Source organism: Bos grunniens, chromosome 13 (genome assembly GCF_055505025.1).
Source record: "Bos grunniens cultivar Pamir isolate PY7600 chromosome 13, Bosgru_T2T1.0, whole genome shotgun sequence".
NCBI classification, from domain to species: domain Eukaryota; kingdom Metazoa; phylum Chordata; class Mammalia; order Artiodactyla; family Bovidae; genus Bos; species Bos grunniens.
This window is the reverse complement of record NC_141177.1, coordinates 16,366,269-16,389,545: the sequence shown is the minus strand read 5'-3', so window position 1 is coordinate 16,389,545 and position 23,277 is coordinate 16,366,269. Positions and strand designations below refer to the sequence as shown.

The 23,277-nt window shown below is 47.7% G+C and overlaps 1 protein-coding gene across 1 annotated transcript in view; it reads left to right on the top strand.

Annotated features, from left to right (window-relative positions):
- The window catches only part of LOC147360265 (bactericidal permeability-increasing protein), a 30,505-nt gene extending 9,659 nt beyond the window's left edge, over positions 1 to 20,846 (top strand). The window contains exons 6-15 of the mRNA XM_086330865.1: positions 392 to 455; positions 1,879 to 1,970; positions 5,226 to 5,402; positions 6,414 to 6,473; positions 8,279 to 8,446; positions 9,499 to 9,566; positions 12,325 to 12,367; positions 17,502 to 17,565; positions 18,780 to 18,856; positions 20,457 to 20,846. Coding sequence (XP_086186991.1) covers positions 392 to 455; positions 1,879 to 1,970; positions 5,226 to 5,402; positions 6,414 to 6,473; positions 8,279 to 8,446; positions 9,499 to 9,566; positions 12,325 to 12,367; positions 17,502 to 17,565; positions 18,780 to 18,856; positions 20,457 to 20,495 — 852 coding nt within the window. The 3' untranslated portion in view covers positions 20,496 to 20,846. The remainder of the gene's footprint in view (positions 1 to 391; positions 456 to 1,878; positions 1,971 to 5,225; positions 5,403 to 6,413; positions 6,474 to 8,278; positions 8,447 to 9,498; positions 9,567 to 12,324; positions 12,368 to 17,501; positions 17,566 to 18,779; positions 18,857 to 20,456) is intronic.
- Positions 20,847 to 23,277: the final 2,431 nt, after the last annotated feature.

Below are 23,277 nucleotides of genomic sequence, written 5' to 3'. Positions count from 1 at the left end.
TTATGACCCCATGGACCGTAGCCCGCCAGGCTCCTCTGTCCATGAGGTCTTCCAGGCAAGATAACTGGAGCGGGTTGCTACTTCCTTCTCCAGGGGATCTTCCCGACCCAGGGATAGAACCCACGTCTCTTGCACCTCCTGCATTGGTAGGCAGGTTCTTTGTCACTAGCACCACCTGGGAAGCCCCCATACAGTCATATACAGCTACTATTTCCAGGCTATATGTTGGACTCTGAGCTTCCTGGTGGCCAAAGAGAAAAGGGAAGCTTGAGTAGCTACATGATTTTCAAGGAAACATTCAAGACAAGCAAAACCTGTCCAGATAATTATTCCTAAAGGACACTGTCCACTATGGGAAGCCTTCGCTGATTTTTTCTTTTATTCTCCCAAGATCTGCGAGGTGGTGACTAGTACCGTGTCCTCCAAGCTGCAGCCTTATTTCCAGACGCTGCCAGGTAAGAAATGGGCCGGGCTAAGAAGGCTGGGGTGGAAGGGGAGGGGGAACCTGGGGTAGAAGGGGGAAGGGGAAGTTGGGATAGAAGGGAGATAGGGAGAGTGTGATGGAGCCAGCAAGTTTCCTAGGCAGGCCAGGCTTGGGTGCGAATGAGTAGAGCAGGTTATTTTCAAATGGTAATTAGTATCAGATCCCTTGGGGCCAGGTCCTTGTAGCAGGTCTGGGAGTTAAATGGAAGAGAAACCCTACAAGGTTTCCCTACAAACAACAAGTACCCACAGCCCCCTGAAGCCAGAGGTACATAGCTGATCTGAGATCTGAGGTTGGTCACTTGCCCTCTCAAGGACTCAGTTTCCATATCTTTAAAATGGACACAATCTTCTCTTTCCCCAAGTGCTCAGTAAATTGTGAAGGGTTGCAGAAGGTGCAGGAAGACCCATCTGGCCAAGTGTCAACATGTGTCATGTACCCAGCAGTAATGTTTCCTCTTGGCCTCCCAATGCCACACTGAGATCACTGTTTTCTGCCAAATTTACACCAGGAAACAGGAGCCATGACTTGCCCAAATTCACAGGGCCAGTAAGAAGCAGAAATATGATCCAAATTCAGGTTTTCCTACTCCAGAGCCTGTGCCCCAAACTTCTACCAGGGCTGCCTCCCCACAGAGCCTAATGTGGCCTGCACGTGGTACTTGTCCATTTCAGATACATTTCCTTCTTCCGGGCACTGTCCCAGCCCCTCCAGGTGCAGAGCTCATCCTGGGTGTATTCAACGCAGTTTCAGGGTCCCAGGTTTAGCCTCACTGGGCAGGAAAAAGATTTTGGTTTGAGTCCCAGCCTTGTCACTCACAAGCTTTGCCATCCAGGACTAATTACGTATTCTGAGACTCAGTTTATTCCCTCTAACATGGGAAAGCAGGGCTAAAGGAGAAACCAATATTCATTTAATCTTCATTGATTAATGCTGGAAACAAAGAAACCAATCAGACTTGAAGCCAGTTTGGGCTCTGCCTGGGATGTTATCACTGCAATAATGACTCTTTCTGGCTTTTGAGCCCCTACCATGTACAGAGCATCTGCAAAGTCGTTAGTACCCCATCCTACAAATGAAAACAAGTGGCTCAGAGGAAGTGAAAGGACTTGTCCAAGGTCACACAGAGTTCAGTTAAGCCCAAGTCATTCTGTTCCTTGACTCTGCTTTGGCCATGTCTCAGAGCTGTTGGAAGAAGGGAGGGAGCTGATGATTCTGGGAATGTGGGGTGTGGGCTCATTTTCCTTTGAGGGGCGCGCAGGGAGGAGGGCTCCTTGGAGGCAGTGGGAATGGAATTAGCACTGCAGGTCTGTAAGGAGATGCTGAGTCTGCATCCCAGGCTCCAAAGATGCTGCCATGGGGAGCCAGCTCATGGTCCATCTTCTTTCCCCTAGTGACAACCAAACTAGACAAAGTGGCTGGGGTCGATTATTCACTGGTGGCACCTCCAAGAGCCACAGCCAATAACCTGGATTGGCTGCTGAAGGTGAGACTCATATCAAGAATCATACACCCTCACGCCTTTGCCTCAGAACCCCCACACCTGGCGGCTTCCCATCGTCCTTGGAAACAAATCTTACAATGACCCCACCCCCTTCCTATCCATCCTCACCACTCTCCCCAGTCCACCTTCCATGCCTTCTCCTGGCTCCAATCACACTGACCTTCCTGCTAGTCCTGAAATGCACCATGACTGCTGCCTCCCCAGGACCTTTGCACTTGTTGCTCCTTCTAGCCAGGAGGCTCTCACCCAGATATCGACAGCAGCTCTCTCTTTCCTCCTTCAAGTCTTTGCTCAAGTATCCTCTCCCTAGAGAAGCCCTCCCAGACCAGCATTGCTAAAACAGTACCCTCCTCTTCCCCTATATCCTGCTTTATTTTTCTCAGCCGCACTTATTACTCATGTACACACACCGCAGTCACAAGCCTGTCTCCCTCAATACGATGAAAGAGAAGGGGCTGTGATTGTTTTGTTCTTTACCATACACAGCACCTAGAACTATGCTTGGCGTGTAATAACTGTTCTGTAAATGTGTATTGGATGGATGGATGGTTAGATGGTTGGATGGATGGATGGATGGAGTGAGTGAGTTTCATTTCACGCCACTTTCCCTCTCACTCTCTACCCTCCAATCAGGCTCACTGGCCTTGTACCTCCTCAACACTTCCAGCTAATTTCCGCCTTAAGGCCTTCATCCTGTCCATTCCCTCTGCTTGGACTCCCCTCTCCTCCTTCCCCTCCTCTTCCCAGCCATCTTCTTCTTATCCTCCAGTGGGTCTGGGCTGGGATGTCACTCCCCAAGCAGCCGTCCCCCATCTCAGCTGGAATAAGTCCCACTTTCTGAATCCCCTCCGGATGTACCTCAATCCCTCCACAAGGGGTGTGTCTGTTTACTATTTTTGCTTGTTTTCTCTAAAACACATTTAAAGTCTGGAAGAAAATGTAGAAACCACATAGGAGCAGAAGAAATAAATAGGGAGGAAAGAAGGGGAGAAGGAAAGAGAAATTACCCTAATAATATGACTGAGGCCTGTATGTTGACACACAAATTACACTTCTCCAACCCGCCAATCCTTTCCTCTGCTTAGACACAGAAAATCACACACACACATGCACACATGTAAAAGAAGCAGAAACAAAAATACACACATGTAGGCCTGGAAACAAATACACACAGAAACAACATATATAAACATATATATGTATACAAGTCATGTTTTACAACTTTTAAAACCAGAACGGTGCAAGGTATACATCCATCAGTGAAATGTCCTCCCCTAGTCCCTTCACTGGCTCTTGGGTCTTTCAGTGGATAGCTTGTGATAAGCTACGTAGACAGTGCCCCCTCTTGGGATGTCTGGGCTCTTTCCCTTTTTTCCACAAGTGTAACCAGAACTGCCATGAGTATCCTTGTAGCTGTGTCTCTGCCCATCTTTGATTACTTTCTGGAAGTGAAATTGCTGGACCAAATAGCATACTTGTAAAAAAAATCTAAGTGATAAGATGGAACAAAGGATTAAAACAATACCTGATTATCCCTAGCGAATGAGAATGTCCTGTTTACTGGCCCCCCCCCACCCCCACTCGGGGCTCCTGCCCAGAGGTGATAGCTGTCAGCCATGGCAGGTATTAATCTGGTCCTGAGCATTCATATACACTTACACGAAAGCCCATCTAGTTTTACTGAGAATCTGTTTGCATTGTTCTTCACTTTCTTTTCTCACCTAGTGATATATATTAGAGATGGTTCCTGGTTGGTACATAAGTCCACCCGTTATTTTTATTTTTTGTCTTTTTTGCAGCTATTTTTAAGAGTTGCTTATGATATTTACTCTATAAGATGGGTGTCATGGTCATTAACGGCAAATAATGATCCAAAAGTACAGAGAATATTACGCATTATCACATACCCACTACCCAGATTTTAGAAGTGTTACTACTTTGTCGTATTTACCTTTAATATTTCTTGAGATGAAATACTGTAGAAGTAAATAGCTGAGGCCCCCTTGGGGACCCTCTACCCCGCAGGGAATCACGTGGATGATGTCCCTGTGTGTCCTCGCCTGACTTTTTATACTTTTGCTATCTATCTCTGGTGTCAATAATTCTTATATAGTATGTTTTCTAGGCCTTTAATTTTACATAAATGGCTTCCCTCATAGCTCAGTCGGTAAAGAATCTGCGTGCAATGCAGGAGACCCGGGTTCAATCCCTGGGTCGGGAAGATTCCCTGGAGAAGGAAATGGCAACCCACTCCAATATTCTTGCCTGGAGAATCCCATGGACAGAGAAGCCTGGTGGATTATAGTACATGGGGTCACAAAGAGCCAGACACGACTTAGTGACTAAAGCACAATTTACATAAATGGTATTCTAACATATGTATCCATCGACAATTTGCTATTTTATAACGCAACATTATTGTTTTTCAGCTAAGTGAATGATCTGTTTTTTGCAATGCGTAGCCAAATTGCTCTTCAGAAATGTAAACATATTCCCCAGGAGCCCATGAATACTCTCACCAAAAACTGGATAGTATCAGTTTAAAATACACACACGTTTAAAACAATTTACCTCTCTCTTGAATATTTTGCTAATTTGATAAGTGAAAACAAACAGAATTCTCCTTGTTCTTTTAGGAGAATTTCTGCACTTATTTGCAAGGTTGAGGCAGAGACCATGGCATGGTTAGGAATGTGCTTGCCAGAATCCAGATGTCTGGGTTCAATCACTGACTCTGGCACTCACCCTTTTAAGTGAGCTTGGGCAAGCCACTTCACCTTCCCAAGCCTCAGAGTGTGTTTGTGTGCTCACTCACTCAGTTGTGTCCGATTCTTTGTGACCTCGTGGACTGTAGCTCACCAGACTCCTCCATGGAATTTTCCGGGCAAGAATACTGGAGTGGGTTGCCATTTCCTTCTCCAGGGGAATCTTCCCAACCCAGGAATCAAACCTGCATCTCCTGCATTGGCAGGCAGATTCGTTACCACTGAGCCACCTGGGAAACCAGCATCCTGTCTTGTAAAATGCGGGTGATCTCATCTACCACACAGCCTTGGTGGAGAAGCACTTAGAAATTAGCACAAGGAGGCATGCAATGCTGTTGTTAGTCTCAGGCCATGGCTTTCTCCTCTGTGAATCCATGATTACTATCCTTAGCGCATTTTTTTCCTGGAATGGAGACATTGAATTGTAATTCTTGAAGGATGCCCAGGCTCACTCTACTGCCTCTGCCCGCAGGGGGAGTTTTTCAGTCTGGCCCACCGCAGCCCCCCGCCCTTTGCCCCACCAGCCCTGGCCTTTCCCTCAGACCACGACCGCATGGTGTACCTGGGCATCTCTGAGTATTTTTTCAACACGGCCGGGTTCGTGTATCAGAAGGCTGGAGCCCTGAATCTGACCCTCAGAGACGACATGGTAAGGCCAAATGGGAGTGAATGTGGGAAGAGAGTGCAGTAGATGGTCTGGTTCTGAGTCTTGGTTCACAGCCAGGAACATCGAGTTCTGAACTCTGGAGTCAGCCAGACCTGAGTTCAAACCCCAGATCCCCTCTTTTCCATCCTGGTGACCTTAGGTTGGTTATTCAGCCTCTAAGAACCTCATCTGTAAAACACCAATAATAGTATCTTCCTCCAAAGGGTGTAAGGAAGGTTGAATGAGATATGATTACTTGGCAGCCCCAGCACAGGCTTATGAGTGTGGAGGAAGTCCCCTGCATCCTAATGATAACAGCTAACATTGACCGTGTCCCTGCTGTGTGTCTGTCCGTAATCCAGTCTTACCATCATATCAACATTATGGTCATCATCCTCCATGACTTTGTCTCCGTATCTGTGGCTGAGTCCTGCTCTGGGCCTCGGTTTGCCCATCTATAGAATGAGCAAATGACCATCCTCCCCAGAGTCTAGGGGCAACAGGACCCACCCTGCTCACCAGCCACACGGGGTTCCTCCTCTGCTGCTCTCAGAAGAGATGCCAGATCCTCCCCCTCTGTAGAGGCATCAAAGAGATGCTGAGCCCTGACTTGTCCCCCTGTGGAGATAAACAAAGACCATCCCAATGAGAACTCTTGCCTTTGGCAGACTCAAAGGCACACGGTGCGGGGGGGGGGCGAGGGGTGGGAACGCTTTATATTAAATAAAGGGAAAGGGCTGGGTAGGCTCTTACAGAGGTTGTTGGTGTGGGCAAGCTGGAGGCGGGACTAACAGAAGCCAGACATCTTATGTGATTGGTTTGAAAAGCATATTTGATTTTTCCAGTGTTAGGGAAGCTGGCAGTCACTGACCATTCTGGGTCAGCATTCTTCGGTCATACGTGATCTGGCCACGGTTTGTTTGTGTATTCATTCTCTCACCCCTCATATAGAATTTGCCCCCCAATCTATAACATAATCTTCCAAGATCCTTTTCTCTTCCTCCCTCGCTACAGATTCCAAAGGAATCCAAGTTCCGCCTGACAACCAAATTCTTTGGAATCCTGATACCCCAGGTGAGAAAGGACTTGTTCCCCTTTAGTCATCTCGTGAGGAGGCCTGGGGGGAGCTGAGAACAGCTCTGCTGAGAGCTGCCCCTGTCCAGATCAAGAGGCAACCCAGCCTGAGCCTGTGGACACAGCTTTGTGCAGCTCATCCCCAGTGCGGAGAAAGGCCCCAAGCACTCATGTGACCAGGTGTGAGTAGATCCTGAGGGCGCATCCATTCAACAAATAGTTTCTGAGTGCCCACTGCATTTCTGGGGCCCTGTGCAGGGCATCCAGCAAAACAGATCATATCCCAGCCCTCCTGGAGCTCCCGTCCAGTGGAGAGAGAGAAAATTATTGTTCAGACACCCGAAACAATAAAGAAAACAGACTGTGATAAGTGAAAAAGTGAAAGTGTTAGTCATTCAACTGTGTCATATTCTTTGCAACTCCATGGATTGTAGCCCTCCAGGCTCCTCTGTCCATGAGATTTCCCAGGCAAGACTACTGGAGCGGGTTGCCATTTCCTCTTCCAGGGGATCTTCCCAATCTAGGGATCAAACCTGTGTCTCCTGCAGCTCCTGCTTTGGCAGACAGATTCTCTACCTCGGAGCCACCTGGAATGCCCATGCTGGTGGTTAGGGCTTAAGTATATGAATTTGCTGAGCAGGCGGGACACAAACATTCAGTCCATAATAGCCTCTTTAATGGTGACACTTCCAGAAATTTATATATAGGCAGTACTGGTATGGAGGAGCTGCAACGCGTAGAGGGATCAGGGAAAGGGAAAGGGAAACTTAATTTGCATAGCAATTGCATTCTTTTTACTCAGACTGTGAGTTTACCTGGAGGAGGACTGCAGGCTAGCTGAGATGGGGGTGTTGTCAAAGCTCTCCTTTGATCCTCCTTGAACCCACCACTGCTCTCTAGACTTGAAGGAAGGGAAAGAGCCAAGCTAAGGAGGAATACAGGATCAACACTCAGGGAGAGGGAACAGAGAATGCAAGGAGTTTTAGACAGAAAGAGAGTAGAGTGCAATTTTTTTAGTTAATTTCAGGATACTTTTATTCCATCCAAAAAGATGTTTTGAATTATAAATCTCTTCCTGGGATCTATCTGGGTTTGAACTCTGGTCCTTACTTACTAGTTTTATGTTCCTGAGCATGTTCTGCCTGTATCTCAGTATTCTCATACATAAAATGCAGTAATAACAACTTCACCTCATAAAGCTGCAATTGATTAATTGAGTTGATGTATACAAAGACAGCAAGTCACATTTGAGGAAAAGAAGTCCCTTGTGGGTGGAGTTAGAGGGCAAGTGGTAGAAGCGATGGAGGGGGTGGGCATGGGGTGAGGCTGGCAGGGTGCCAGGTGCTGAATTATACAGTCTTTACAATTTATTCTGAAAGCAATGGGGAGGCTTCCCTGGTGACTCAGTGGCAAAGAATCTGCCTGCCAATGGAAGAGACACAGGTTCAGTGACCCCTGATCTGGGAAGACCCTACACACCACGGAGCAGCTCAGTCCGTGCGCCACAACTATTGAGCCTGTGCTGTCGAGCCAGGGAGCCACAGTACTAAAGCCCATGTGCCCTTGAGCCTGTGCTCTGCAACAAGAGAAGCCACTGTAATGAGAAGCCTGTGCATCACAAAGAGGAGTAGCCCCGACTCACCACAACCAGAGGAGAGTAGTTCGTGCAGCATTGAAGATCCAGCACTGCCAAAAAACAACAGTGGGAAGACATTGGAAGTGCTTCTGCAGGACCAGGACAAGATAGGATTTAGACGCTTTTTAATCAATGGCCTCTTTTGTTGGTCGTCCCCTGTGGGTTGCAGGTGGCCAAGATGTTCCCTGACATGCAGATGCAGCTCTTCATCTGGGCCTCTTTGCCTCCGAAACTCACCATGAAGCCCAGCGGCCTTGACCTCATCTTTGTCCTGGACACCCAGGCCTTTGCCATCCTCCCAAACTCCTCCTTGGACCCCCTCTTCCTGCTTGAGATGGTAAGCTGATCCCAGGTCTGAGCAGACAGGCAGCCCTGGACAGGGCTCAGAGCACTGCCCTGAGAGCCAGGGGGACTGGCGTAAAGCCTACCCAGACTCAAACCTGCATTGTGTGTGTCCAGAGCCACTGTCTTCTGATTTCTTCATTCATTCCATTATTCATTCTGTGGTTGGCTTGAAATAGGTATACTATTTCCAATCTGTTCATGCATATCTTTGGCCATTCAATTATGCACCTGTGGGTTTGTTCATTCATTTATTTAGTCATTCAATTATTCATTCAACTGCTAACTTGAAATCTACTGTATCTTTGCTGGCTCATACATGCATTTATTCCATTATTCATTTATTATATCTTTGTTCAATGGATCATTCCTTTGTGTATTTGTTCATTCATTCATTAATCATGTATTCATCCATGCCTATCTTTATTTATTCCTTCCTTTGTGCATTTAATCCTTCACTTATTTAAGTTTTCATCCCATGGTTGACTTGTACATTCATTCATCTGATCACTCTGTCACTCCACAAATATTGGTGACACCCACTCTGGCTACTGGAGGTGAGGGCCAGACTCTCCCCAACAGCAGGTACTCAGGTCTGTCCAGCCTCAAGTTGAGACCCATTTTCCTCACTTTGCAGATTCAGTGGGTTCTAAGGGGGTCGCCCAAGGTCACACAGACAGTGGACAGGAAAGCTGAGGTTGGGAACCTCATTTGTTGAATGACTCAATGAATGAATGTGAAATAGAGCTGGCCTGGACACCTACCTCACAGCCTGTCTCCTACAGCCCATGGGAGTGGCCTGCGAATCTAAACTGGTCCCAGAAGCAAGGGGAGAAAAATGGTAATTGTTTGACAGTCCAGGACTCATAACAAGCACAAAATTGACGAAAGGAAGACTCCTCCCTTCTGTGGGTTCTGTGGGTCTGACCCAGCAATGTGGGCTCTTCTGCTGGGTCTTCGTGAAGCAGACCTTCTGGTCTTAGAGGCTTTGCAGAGCCCCAGGATTCTGGGTCAGTGGACTTCATTCCCTGGCTTGTTGCTTTGCAGAACTTGAACCTTTCTGTGGTTGTTGGTGCCAAGTCCGACAGACTTATTGGAGAGCTCAGATTGGACAAGTAAGTGGGGCGATGGGCATGGGAGGAGGGGACTGCCCATCCATTCTTTTTTTGGCTTTGTTGCTGCGAGTGTGCTTTCTCTAATTGCGGCAAGCATGGGCTACTCTCTAGTTGCGGTGTTCGGGCTTCTCTTGTTGGGAGCATAGACTCTAGGGCATGTGAATCAGTAGTTGTGGCTCGAGCTCAGGCTCAGTAGTTGTCCCATGGCATGTGGAATCTCCCTGGACCAGGGATCGAACTCATGTCCCCTGCATTGGCAGACAGATTCTTATCCACTGGACCACTGGGGAAGTCCTTCCCATCCAGTCTTGGTGCCTGTGAGTTCACAATGACCTTACCAAGTTCCAAGCTTTCGTGTTCATTCATCCCATTTAAACCTCAGACAGAGCACAGTACGTACAATATCCCCATTTTGCAGATAGTGAAACTGGTGCTCAAAGATGAAGTGACCCACCCAAGACCACCCGTCATAGGGTGATCAGCCATCTCGGCTTGTCTGCAGTGACCCAGCTTTAGCACTGAAACCCCCGCATCCCAGGTCACGCCCCTATCCTAGTCCATTCATGACTGGGCAGTGCCAGTTGATAAATCTGCTCCAGCCTCCAGCCACCCCACGTCCCTGGCCTTCCTTGACATTTGGAAACCCACTTCAACTTCTTCACACCCCATCCTTGGGGCTTCATCAGCCACCTCCTGCCAGGAGACTCTGGAACCCGTGCCTGGGTTTGAATCCCAGCAGAGGAGGTGGGGGTTAGGAACATGGGCTCGGAGGCTGAGGCGGCTGCCTTTCAAGTGCGGCTCACCTTTGGCAAGCACAGAACTCTTCAGACTTCAGCCGTTTTCCCTGGCTGGTAAAATAAGCCCAATTACTACTGTTCTTTGCCAGCCGTAATCATTGTATTAATATGTGTTGTGATGTTTAGAACGCTTTGAAGGATATAATAAGTGCTCAACAAGCAAGAGGAAGAGAGAAAGACAGAGGGGCACACAGAAGAGCAATACAGAAATGGGGGAGAGACAGAAAGAGATGGGGAAACACAGAGAGACACAGTAAGGCAGGGAGAGACACTGAGAAAGAAAGTAGAGCAAGACAGACAGATGCATGCAGAGACACAGTAATAGGGAGACCGTCAGAGAGACAGAAAGACACCAAAGGAGGCAAGAGGGAAAGAGAGGGAGACGAGCAGAGCAGACGTGATGACCCCCGAATTCCAACCTGGCGTCTACCTCTTCTTCACTTTCACTCTGCTTAAATTGAGTCTTGACCCACATTCCTGTCTGTTTCTGCCTTCTCTCTGGCACAGAGCTGTCCTTCTTAACCTTGAGCTTGGCTCCAGAGGTTTGCATGCTGCTTATTTCTCCTGGCATCATTTTGACAAGTGTTACTGCTTTGGAAACATGTGGATTTCATTTTCCTGGAAACACCTGTGGGCCTCTCAAGTGGAGGAGCTGGAGAAAATACAGCTGGGTGATGGCTGAGCACAGACTTCCTAAAATATACAGGAATAGGGAGTGGTGAGACTCCACAGGGCGAGAGTTTTCAAGCTTTGCAGGGTACTGGAGACAACAGAAGCTTTGGCATCAGGGAGACCTGGTTGAAATTCTACTTGGCTGATTGTCAACTGCGTGCCCTTGGGCAGATTGCTTGTCTTCTCTGATTGTCAAGGACATCATCTGTAAAATGGGAGTGTGATGGCCCTTGCCTCTTGGGTGTTACAGGAATTCAGTAGGATATAGCATCCAACATAGTGAATAAAAGGGATTCATTAAATAGCCATTTATTTACCTTTCCCCTGGATCATTGTTAAGATGTCATGAAGTCCATAAATAGGGGATTTTATTTTTATTTAACTTTACAATATTGTATTGGTTTTGCCATATATCAAAATGAATCCGCCACAGGTATACATGTGTTCCCCATCCTGAACCCTCCTCCCTCCCCCCTCCCCATACCATCCCTCTGGGTCGTCCCAGTGCACCAGCCCCAAGCATCCAGTATTGTGCATCGAACCTGGACTGGCGACTCGTTTCAGGGGATTGTTTATGGGCTCAAATTATTCAAAAGTCTGAGGGTTTCAGACACAGGTAGATCCAGGTGCTCCAATGATATCCTTAGGGCTCTGACTCTCTTCTTGGCTCTGCTCTCCCCCATACTGGCTTCATTTCCCAGCAGGCTGTCACCGAGTGGTGGCAAAAATGGTCACCAGCTAATTTTGCTGGAGAAAAGAGAATACCTCACTCCCAATATTTCCAGCAGAAGTCCTTGGACCAGCATGGGTTAGTGGTCAATTCTCGAAGCAATCACCATGGCAGCGGAGGTAGACTCTGCCCTTTGGCCAGCCCACCCCAGAACCCAGAATTAACAATGTAGGGAACAGATGACTGTCCCAAAGAAAAAATCAGGGAGCTGTCACCAGAGGAAGGAGGAATGGATACAGGATGGGAAGAGCAGACAACACCCACCAGTGAGTGTCCCTTCTCCTCAATGCTGTGCTAAGTTGCTTCGGTTGTGTCTGACTCTGTCAACCCAGGGTCCTCTGTCAGGAGATTTTCCAGGCAAGAATCCTGGAGTGGGTTGCCATGCCCTCCTCCAGGGGATCTTCCCAACCCAGGGATCAAACCCATCTCTTATGTCTCCTGCACTGGCACACAGGTTCTTTACCACTAGCGCCATCTGGGAAGCCCTTCTCCCCAGTAATTGAATTCTAATATGGGTCAGGCAAATGGTGGTCTCAATTTTCCCCTCCCCTTCTCACAGGCTGCTCCTGGAACTGAAGCACTCAGACATCGGCCCCTTCTCGGTGAGTCTGAGGCCCTTGGTGGCTCCTTCCTTCCTCTGATCTTGAGATAACTGTCCTGAGGGCCACCTGGGCTCATAACATCATTTCAACAGACTACTGATTAGTTTGCATATAATTTGCATGTGAAATAATGAGGGGAGGAGCACTGTGGGTTTTGTGTACAACTGCCTTCCATGTCTCTATGACCAAGTAGAGACAAGTACATTTGGAGACGTAGCATCATAAAAGATATATACTGTCATACTGCCTTTGAGCAAAGTGGGATAGTCTAGGGTTTTGTCACAATGAATTGTGTGATGAAATCTTTATTTCCTCTTAAACAGCTTAACTGAATACAGTAGTCCCCCTTATTCACAGCAGATATATTCCAAGACCTTGGGGTTGCTTGAAACCACAGATAGAAGGGAACTCTACATATACTATGCTTTTTCCTATACTAAGGAAACACAGGAGATAGGGTGCTGACCTCTGGGTTGGGAAGATCCCCTGGAGGAGGAAATGGCAACCCACTCCAATATTCTTGCCTGGGAAATTCCATGGACAGAGGACCAGGTGGGTTACAGTCCATAGGGTCACAAAGAATCGGACATGACTGAGCGCGTGCACGCACACACACACACACACACACACACAATTGCAGGCACAGAGACCTGAGCTAGAATTGCAGCTCCAAACCTACTAACTATGGGCCCTGAGCAAGTCACTTCCACTCAACAAATTTCATACCTTCCCTACAAATCAAGGATAATAATTTCTGCCTGAGTTAGTGCAGTGAGTTTTAAATGGGATTAATTGTACACAATCAGGTACAGAGAATCTGCTCAACAGATGTGTGTTGAATGAACAAGTGAATTACCTTCTTGAGTACCTACTATGTGGCAGGCCCTGTTCCACGGATGGGGATGTGCTGATGAGTTAGACAAGAAAACAACTCCTCTAGAGCTTCCATTGTAGGGGAGAAACAGACAATGAGAAATGAAGATCATTTTGGTCAAGATCAATGCTTTGAAAAACTAAGTGGAGGTGGGGTAGAAAGTGATGGGGCAGGTTAACGGTTAGAGCCTGTGATCAGGAGAAGCCTCTCTGGGGAGGTGATATTTGGGCTGAAGGAGCCCACAAGGTGAAGGTGTGGCAGGCAGAGGGAGCAGCAGGAGCGAAGGCCCTGTGGTGAACCGCTTGGCTTGTTCGGGCAGTGGGGGCAAGCAGTGTGGCTGGAGAAACAAGATGAGAAGTTGGGGGCAGAGAGAGGCAGGCGGGCAGGCAGGGGTGGGCCCACCCTGAGCCTTCTAGGCTAGAGTAGCTTGTGTTCAGAGGACAGTGAGAAGCCAGCGAACTGTTTCATGCAGGGAGGGACATGAATCCATTTCCACTTTATAAAAGATGCCCCTGCAGAAATGAGGGGAATGGACTATGGGGGATGAGTCAGAGCATAAGGATCCTTGCCTTGGGGAGGCTGGTGCATTGTCCACGTGAGAGATGATGGAGGCTGGGACGAGGCCAGAAAGGAAGAGAAAGATGGCAGATGGGAGACAAACTTTGGAAGCAGAATTAGAACTTGGTGAGAGATTTTCTGTGCATGGTGCGGGGGAAAGGCAATGAAGAATGACTCCCAGATTTTTGACTTGAGCAGCTAAGTGAATGAACGGTAGGGCAGATGGGAGGGAGATGACAGGTATCTCGCCAGCCCACAGAGATGATTCCACTACATGGAATCATTGTCATCAAATAGACTCACCACTGGGAGTTCCCAGGCGGTCCATCCAGTGGTTACAGCTTCACCTTCCAATACAGGGGATGCGGGTTCAGTTTCTGGTCGGGGAGCTAAGATCTCAGGTGCCTCACAGCCAAAACAAAACAGAACAAAATATAAAGCAGAAGCAATATTGTAACGAATCCAATAAAGGCCTTAAAAATGGTCCACATCCCCCCAAAATCTATTTTTAAAAACAGGAGGTTCACTGCCGGGGACCAGCCCCGGCTGATCCAGGGTATTTGAAGGAGAGACGGCGTAGGCGAAGATCAGGAAACAATTGCTTAATTAAATGTTAATTAAGGATATAAAGAGTAATAGAATGAGGATAGCTCAGTAAAATTCAATGAAGAAAAGAGGCTGAAATAAGGATAGCTCAGTGAGGAAATTCAGTGGAGAAAAGAGGCTGAATAATTCAGCCAGAAGGTAAGAGAAAGAATGACATGGTGAGACCAAGTTTAGGTGAACAAGGCCTGCACTTTATTTTCCAAAGTAGTTTTTATACCTTAAGTTATGCATAGAGGATAATGGGGGAAAGGGTAGAGTCTTGCAGCAAACCAGGCTTTCTTCCTGCAAACTTATCATATGCAAAAGCTTAGGTGATTTGCATCATCTTCTGGCCCGGAGGCCTGTTAACATTTTAAGACCTTTTCTTCAGAAAACTTATTTTTCTCTAAAGGTGATTGGTCAGGAGCCACCCTCCAAAAGCATTAGATAAAGTTGCATTCCTACAGAGCAAAGGTGTGGTGGGCTATAACAAGAAAAAGAATTAACTCAAGGGTCCCAGGTTACAAACATTAAAGCTACTACTTACACCAATTATATTAATCAATACACTGCCAGGGACACAGCAGGTAAGGGATATGGAAACTTAGCAGCAAACATTGGCCCAACAAGTGAAAATCCCTTCACCAATACAATTTCTAATCAATCTTTTAGCTACTCAAAAGAATCTGTGTTTAGACAGTTTAGAACATCTCCTGCCTCTCACAGTTGGGAGGCTCTGAACAATCACGTGTGGCCGGAAAAACCTATTCAGGCAGGCTAGAGGATTTCCAAAGGAGTTTGTAGGTTAAACACTGTCACACCCAGGAATTATTAACTGGAGCTGTAAGCTAACTTTTTTCAGAGAGGTAGTGGGGGACAGCCCCCCCGTAAAGTCAGAGGTGTAGGTGAAAGCACAAAGCAGAAAGTAGGCAGACTCTGGTTTTGGGGGTAGATTGCTCGAGAATTTCCAGGGAGACTCCTGAGGCTTGATCCCGCCTTTGCGTATGCCAAGCCTCCTTCCTCATGACCTTTGCCAGAGGCGGAGCTCGCTCCCCGCAGTTCACTGCTCCTTCTCCTCCTACACCTTCTGGCCCTGATGGGGAGCTGCCCTTGTAAACAGCAGGTCAGATGCTCTTCAACAGCCGACCTGAATGAGCCTTGCTCTTGTGACTTCCACTGTTGCTGTTATTTAGTTGCTAAGTCCTGTCCGCTGAGTCCTGTTTGACTCTAAGCGACCCCACCAGGCTGCTCTGTCTATGGGATTTTCCAGGCAACAATACTGGAGTGGGTTGTTCCCTTCTCTATTAAAAGATGCTAATTCTGCCCACAGTGTCTTACTGCTCATGGCCGGAATCTGCCAGAGAGCCTCTTGCCAAACCTCTGGAGAATATTTCCTTAGATCTCTGAAATGCAGCCCCATCACCCAACCCTGAAGTCAGTCCCAACATCCCCTCCAAATCCGATGGAAATCCAGCCAGCCGTTCCCATCTGATAAGATTACAACAAACAGAAAGACCCAAAGCAACCTCATTGTATTTTCATGGATTTACTGATGCCAGGGCTCTCCTGGCAGCAGCTGGACTCAGTCAATAACTAACTTCTGCTTCTGCAGAAAATAAAAATTTAAAGTTCCCAGATTCATGGGAAGAAGGGCACCACGTTTGATAAGCCCCAGGAATTACAGCCCGGGGAAGGAAACTCAATTGTTCCAGAAACAAAAATGTACATATTGTCAGGTTGTAAATGTCACCACTACAGGCCATCATCTTGAAGGTGTTACGTTATTTTTGAATTTTTTTATTACTGCAAAAGCAAAACATGTACATTATAGAACAGTCAGAACCTACAGATTTGCAAAACAAAATATAAAAATCACTCCTGTTTTCACCACTTACTTAATAATTTGGTGTATATCCTTCCTGACTTTTTTCGATGCATGTTTAATAACAGGATGGAATTACGTGGTTTCTGTAACCTGATTTTTCTTTTTTTTAAATTTTTATTGGAGTGCAGTTGATTTACAGTGTTGTGTTAGTTTCTGCTGTAGAGCAAAGTGAATTAGTTATACATTAGCCTGCTTTTTTTAAACTCAAAAATAGATCACAAAAAAGTCTATGTTGATAATTCTCGGGTGGGCCAAAAAGTTTGTTCAGGCTTTACTGTAAGATGTTATGGAAAAACCCAAATGAATTTTTTGGCCAACCCAATATATTTCTGTTGTTGTTGTGGGTTCAGTCACTAAGTCGTGTCCAGTACTTTTCTACCCCATGGACTGTAGGCTCCTCTGTCTTCCACTATCTCTCAGAGTTTGCCCAAAGTCATGTCCATTGAGTCCCTGATGCTATATTTCTGCCAGATCATTGTTAATAATTACACATGAAAAGTGAAAGTTTTAGTGGCTCAGTGGTGTCTGACTCTTTGTAACCCCATGGACCAGGCTCCTCTGTCTGTGGAATTCTCTAGGCCAGAGTACTAGAGTGGGTAGCCATTCCCTTTTCCAAGGGATCTTCCTGACGCAGGGATCTAACCTGAACCTTCCGCATCGCAGGCAGATTGTTTACCACCTAAGCCACCAGGGAAGCCCTAAATAGTTACATAGTATCTCTTGTTATCCAAGTGCTACCGCGCCCGGCCACCCCCCAGATGATTCCACAATTGCTGGACCTGCAGGTTGCTTTTATCATTTTGGGTCTATTTAATGCACTACCTCATTTCTTTAGGATAAATGCCTTGGAGGCATGTTTGCTGGCCCACCTGGCACACACATTGTTAAGGCTTCTGATGAGCATCACCAAATAGCCCTCTGAAAGGTTGAATGAATTTGCCCCCCTAGCCTGAGAGAGTGCATGTTCTTGCACAAAAGTTTTCACATTTCAGTGCTCTGTGATGACCTTCCTTGCTTCCGCCTTGCCCCCTACAAGTCTAGAATGTGGTTTGCATCTGGAACCTTTAAAGCAAAAGAGTGCTTTGGTGACCTTGAGCTGCAGTGTTTCCAGGTCACCCCTTGGTCTGTCTCTCAGCGGTTCTTCCTGAGGTTGTTCTGGGTGGGAGGGCAGGTGACGGAGGACGGCTGATGCCCCAGTGCCCTGACGTGGGTCCTGTCCTCCCGATCCCCAGGTTGAGTCGCTGCAGTCTGTCATCAACTACGTTATGCCCACCATCGTGCTTCCCGTGATTAACAGTAAGGAGTTTTGGGGAAAGGATTGATTTTCAGTCCCAGTGAGGGGGGTGGATCTTAGAGCCATGGGTTATCGGGCCCCTGGTGTGGAGGCTGGAGGTGGTCTCCTCAAATGAACCTCAAGTGACACCTGGCCCAGAAAAGGGAGGGGAAAAGGGTTGAGTTCCTCCTTCGTGAACTATGAGACCGTCCATTGAGATGGAGAATAATACCTCCAGTTTTCATGGGAGGAAATGGGAGATCAGAGAATGAGTGGTTCTCAGGTCCCAGAGAAGGTAAGAGATGAAGCTGGAATTCGATCCCAGCTCTGAAGCCAGAATCTTTGGTCTTTTTCCAAGAGAGAAGGGCTAAGGAAGAAGGGCTAACCTGGGCTAACAACACTTCCACTCAGCTCACTCACTGGTGAAACCCCTGACCTTTGCAGAGCCGGGTACAAGGGTGCAAATAGAGGCCCACCCACCCTACGATGAGAACATTTAGGCCGGCGGCCCCCACCCTTTTGGGTACCAGGGACTGGTTTCATGGAAGACAGTTTTTCCATGCACGGGGTGGGAGAGGATGGTTTCAGAATGATTCACGCGCATTACTTTTATTGTGCACTTTATTTCTATTATTATTACATCGGCTCCACCTCACATCACCGGAGGTTGGGGACCCCTGATTTAGGCCACTTAGAAATTATAAATGAAGACAACGAATTGTTACATATAGACTCTGGCTTCTCCTCCTGCCTTCACAAGTGCAGCTTCATAATGACCTGAGGGACTAGGCTGGAGCTTAGAATTCTCCAGGGTTCCATGCCAGAGTGTGGTGGGATGGGGGAGCTGGTCCTGGCTACCACCCATTTCTGGTTTCATCCGAAACATCGAGGGGCTACATGTGCATATCCGTCAGGTGTCTCCAGGCCTCCACGCCCCAGCAAGCAGTTGCCCCGGCTGTCACTCGGGCCAGGGGTGCACCAGCAGTGCTGGTACCCTCAGGCGGGCGGTCTTGGGGCTGAGGGGGCCGGAATTCCTGTGTCCGCAGTGTCCGGAGGTTAGTGGAGGAGAGAGAAGAGGAGACTCTGGGCGGACTCTTCCTGCCTAGGTTTCTTCCCAGAGGGTCCAGGGAGGCTGCGGACTGGCTGCCTGAGTCCCGGCCCCACCCTCTCCCTCCCCCGGCCCCTCCCATCAGAGGTGGTACCTTCACCTTAACCTCTGCCTTAACCTCCAATGCAGAGAAGCTACAGAAAGGCTTCCCTCTCCCGCTGCCCGCCTACATCGAGCTCTTCAACCTGACCCTTCAGCCTTACCAGGTGAGTCCCCAGGGTCTCCTTCGCCAAATCTCCTACTTCGATAGCCACCTTCCTCCAGCTCTGGATCAAGCGCTGTCGACCCTTCCAACACTCCCACAGGGTATGTTGCTAAACAGAAGAGAGGATAAGACTCAGGGACGCCACACCGCCATTAAATGAAGTCCAAAGTCAAAGCCAGGTCCCGGTTTTTAACCCCTGAGTTGTACCACTCCCACACAATACTTGGTAGAAATGGAACTCACTTAGTGGCCCCAAGCCTCCTTTATAAGGTGGATGCATTTAAATATTTGACAGATATGTGACGCATGCCTTCCTTTGCATCCAGCATCCTTCCAGGCCCTTGGTCAGTGTCTGGCAGATTAAGACACCGGAATGGACAGCCTTCTCTTCCCTTTTCCCTGGTCTGACCCCAACAGCATCTGACACTATTTTCCCCATCCTTGGAACACTTTCTTCTCTTAGCTTTGACGATTCCTTCTCCAGGTTTTCCAGCCACCTCTCACTGTGTTATTTGGTCTCCTTTACTGGTTCCTTCTTCCCCTCCCAGAGAGAGTTCTCCAGGGTTCCTGCCCCGGCCTCTGCCCTTCCCCCACAATTGCTTTGCCTGGTCACTGTCGTCTTCTTTTTCTTAATATTTATTCATTTGGCTGCACTGGGTCTTAGTTGCGGTATGCAGGATCTTTAGTTGCTTCGTGTGAACTCTTTAGTTATGACATGTGGGATCTATTTCCCTGACCAGCATGGAGTTTCAGCCACTGGGCCACCAAAGAAGTTCCTCCCTGGTCACTTTCATCAGCATAAGCACAACAGTCATCTCCGTGTGACCCGGCCGAGGTTCCAGTCTCTTCTATGTGCCCAAAGTACACATACTGGCTTCTTCAGTGTCTCCACTCTAAAGCTCCTTACACCCACTATGTCCCAAAGAGCTGATAACTCTACAAGGAAGCCATCACCCACTCTTGCATTCCTTACCTCAGTCCAGGGCTTTCTGATGACCCTCATGGGAAACCCCCACCCAGATTCCTCGCTCTCCCTCACCCCCAACATCCAGTCCACCAGTCCCCAATTCTTTCAACCTAACTGGAGAACTCCCAGGGCTAAGAGACAATAGAGAAGTTAATTGAGTGAGCAGAGGAAACACATCCCCCACATCCCCCACATCTAACCCAGTTCATCCTTAAAATAAAAAACGACCCCCTGGGCACAACTGAATTCCTTTCCGAACATTCTTGAGTGCAGGGCAGGAAGGAGCAAAAGAGAAGTGGTTTTGCAGCCTTGACGGCAGGGGGCTCCCTGGAGCTGCCAAGAGGCAGGGATGACAGATGAAGGCAGCCCGGGGGTCTCCACGTCTGAGCGGAAAACAGCTGCCAGGGAAACTGCTGACAGATTCGCGGGCATGGGCAGCCGCTAATGTGCAGACCGTAGGGGCGGGATGCCAGCCCCCTGCCCCCACTCACTCTTGCCTTTCTGTCAGCAGAGAGGCTCTCTCTTTCCCAGCAGGCAAGCTCCCAAAGTTTTCTTCTAAAAACCCCAGCATTCCCACCCTCACAAATGAGGGTTACTGTTCCGGCAGATGACGGCGTTCTCATCTCTCCCCCAGGATTTCCTGCTGTTCGGTGCAGATGTCCACTACAGCTGAAGACCCCATGGGTGCCGGGGGCCGTCAATCAGGAGGTGCAGGGTTGTCAGCACCCGTTCCTGACACGCCCCTGGGGCACAGGCTGCCCCCTCTCTAGGCTTCCCTCTCTAGCTCAGGACTCAGAGACTCTTGCAAACTTCTCTGAACTCAGATTCAGAAATGATCCAAACATGAAACTTGGTCTTTTGGAAAACTGAGAGGTGTGTATTTTAGGAATTGTTTCTTCCAAGGGCTAAGGCTGCAGGGACATTTCCTCCAAGAATTGCATTTCAATGGTAATCACAATATTTCTCTTTGTGCTTCATACTACATTAAAAAACAAAAAAAAAAAACCTTTTTTTTTCTTTGAAATTCTGGTGATCATGTTGTTTCTTCTTGTTTTATGTTCATTCATTCATTTATTGCCTGTACCTGGTGTGGCCAAGATACAATCATCTCTTTTTAGTTCTCTAATAAACCTTTTGAGCTCCCACATGCCTTCCTGAGCAGAAAGCCCCACTGTCCCTTTTTGAGGACACCCCTCATTCCACACTGCCCAAGAATAATTGGGATTTACTTAGTCCAAAAGGAGTGCGTCTTGCTTTCTAATGTCAGGCCGCGGTCCGTAGTCTGTTCATTGGGGTGTTGTTCCTGCCACTGCAAGATGGTGTCGCTGTTGAGCAGTGATTCCTCACAGTCCACCGTCCTGTGTATTTACTGCGACTGCTGCTCTTCTCACCACCACATGGTGACGCTGTTGAGCAGCTAGCCCCCACAGACTGTTCTCTCTGCTCCATACTTGGGCTCCACCTTGATGGCTCCCTTAGTCCATGCTTTCTGCCCAGCCGTTGTGCCTAAAGCAGAACACTAGGCTAGGAGACAGACGCCATTGGAGTTTTTAGTCCATCACATCCTCAGCTAAAATTAACATTTCCCCATGACTCTCCAGATGGGGATACCTAGGTGGTGCTAGTGGTAAAGAACCCGCCTGCCAATGCGGGAGTCGTCCTGGGTGGGGAAGGTTCCCTGGAGGAGGGCATTGCAGCCCACTTCAGTATTATTACCCGGAGAATCCCATGGACCGAAAAAGAGCCTGACGGGCTACAGTCCATGGGGTCACAAAGAGTCAGACATGACTGAAGCGACTTGGCATGCACGCATGACTCTCCAGGCTGGTGAGAAAGCAAGGTCACCAGCCCGGACCATCCTTGGACTCTTGGTGAATTTCTTGGAAACCATGGGCCATTTTCTGCTGTGGGACACCAGGTGTGGCCGTCTTAGGCCATTAGATGGATTCTAACTTGAAAGTGATAAAGCGGTCCTCCTTAGCTGCTGACATTTGGTCTGAGACCAGAAGGATGAGGAAGAGTTTGACACAGGTAGCAGGGTTTAGCATGACATGACCAGATTTAGTTATAAAGTTGTGACTTCTGAAAGCACTGGAAAGGCAAGAGTGGAAGGGGGCGGGAACAAATTAGGAGTCTGTTGTCATGCAGACTTCTTCCAGGCTGATGGTAGTAAAAACAGAAAGAAGCATTTGTATTGGAAAAAAAGCAGATAAAAGGTTTTTGTTTTTTTTTTTAATTTAAAAAGAAAAATGTACATGCTTCTGCTAACAGCATTGATTCTCCGTTAATAGAGGTAGACACTCTGGGGCCACACAGCGGAAGGGAGGGATATTGATCAAGCACAGCACACTAATGATTTCATTTAATCCTCACAACACTTTCCATCCCCCAGAGTGGGACCTGTTCAATCCTTTCCGATTGAGTCATGTCCCAGCTTACACATCTGGCAAGTGGCAGAGCTGGGATCCCTGCCCTTTCTGCCATCAGAGCCCAGGCTCTTTCCACTCCTCCCAGATGTCCAAATCTTGACTGTTTGGGGCGTGGCATGTTAAAGGCAGGACTCCTGGGCTCGGGGGCCTAGGTCGTGCACTGTAAAAAGACACCAGGCTGAAGGAACAAAATCCTTTCTCTAATATATCCCCCAAGAAGGTGCACCTTTTTCTATTTACACTTAATGGAAGCACTGAATAGGAACAGAAAAAAGCAGCGTGTTAGGTTGGAAGAAGAGGACAAGTAGGAGCACAGCATGGGATGAGGCCAGGAGGCTTTTAAGACTGTTAAGGGCTCAATAAAGGACAGAAATGGTATGGACCTAACAGAAGCAAAAGATATTAAGAAGAGGTGGCAAGAATACACAGAAGAACTGTACAAAAAAGATCTTCACAACCCAGATAATCACGATGGTGTGATCACTCATCTAGAGCCAGACATCCTGGAATGTGAAGTCAAGTGGGCCTTAGGAAGCATCACTACAAACAAAGCTAGTGGAGGTGATGGAATTCCAGTTGAGCTCTTTCAAATCCTGAAAGACAATGCTGTGAAAGTGCTGCACTCAATATGCCAGCAAATTTGGAAAACTCAGCAGTGGCCACAGGACTGGAAAAGGCCAGTTTTCATTCCAATCCCAAAGAAAGGCAATGCCAAAGAATGCTCAAACTACCACACAATTGCACTCATCTCACATGCTAGTAAAGTAATGTTTAAAATTCTCCAAGCCAGGCTTCAGCAATAGGGGAACTGTGAACTTCCAGATGTTCAAGCTGGTTTTAGAAAAGGCAGAGGAACCAGAGATCAAATTGCCAACATCTGCTGGATCATGGAAAAAGCAAGAGAGTTCCAGAAAAACATCTATTTCTGCTTTATTGATTATGCCAAAGCCTTTGACTGTGTGAATCACAATAAACTGGAAAATTCTGAAAGACATGGACATACCAGACCACCTGACCTGCCTCTTG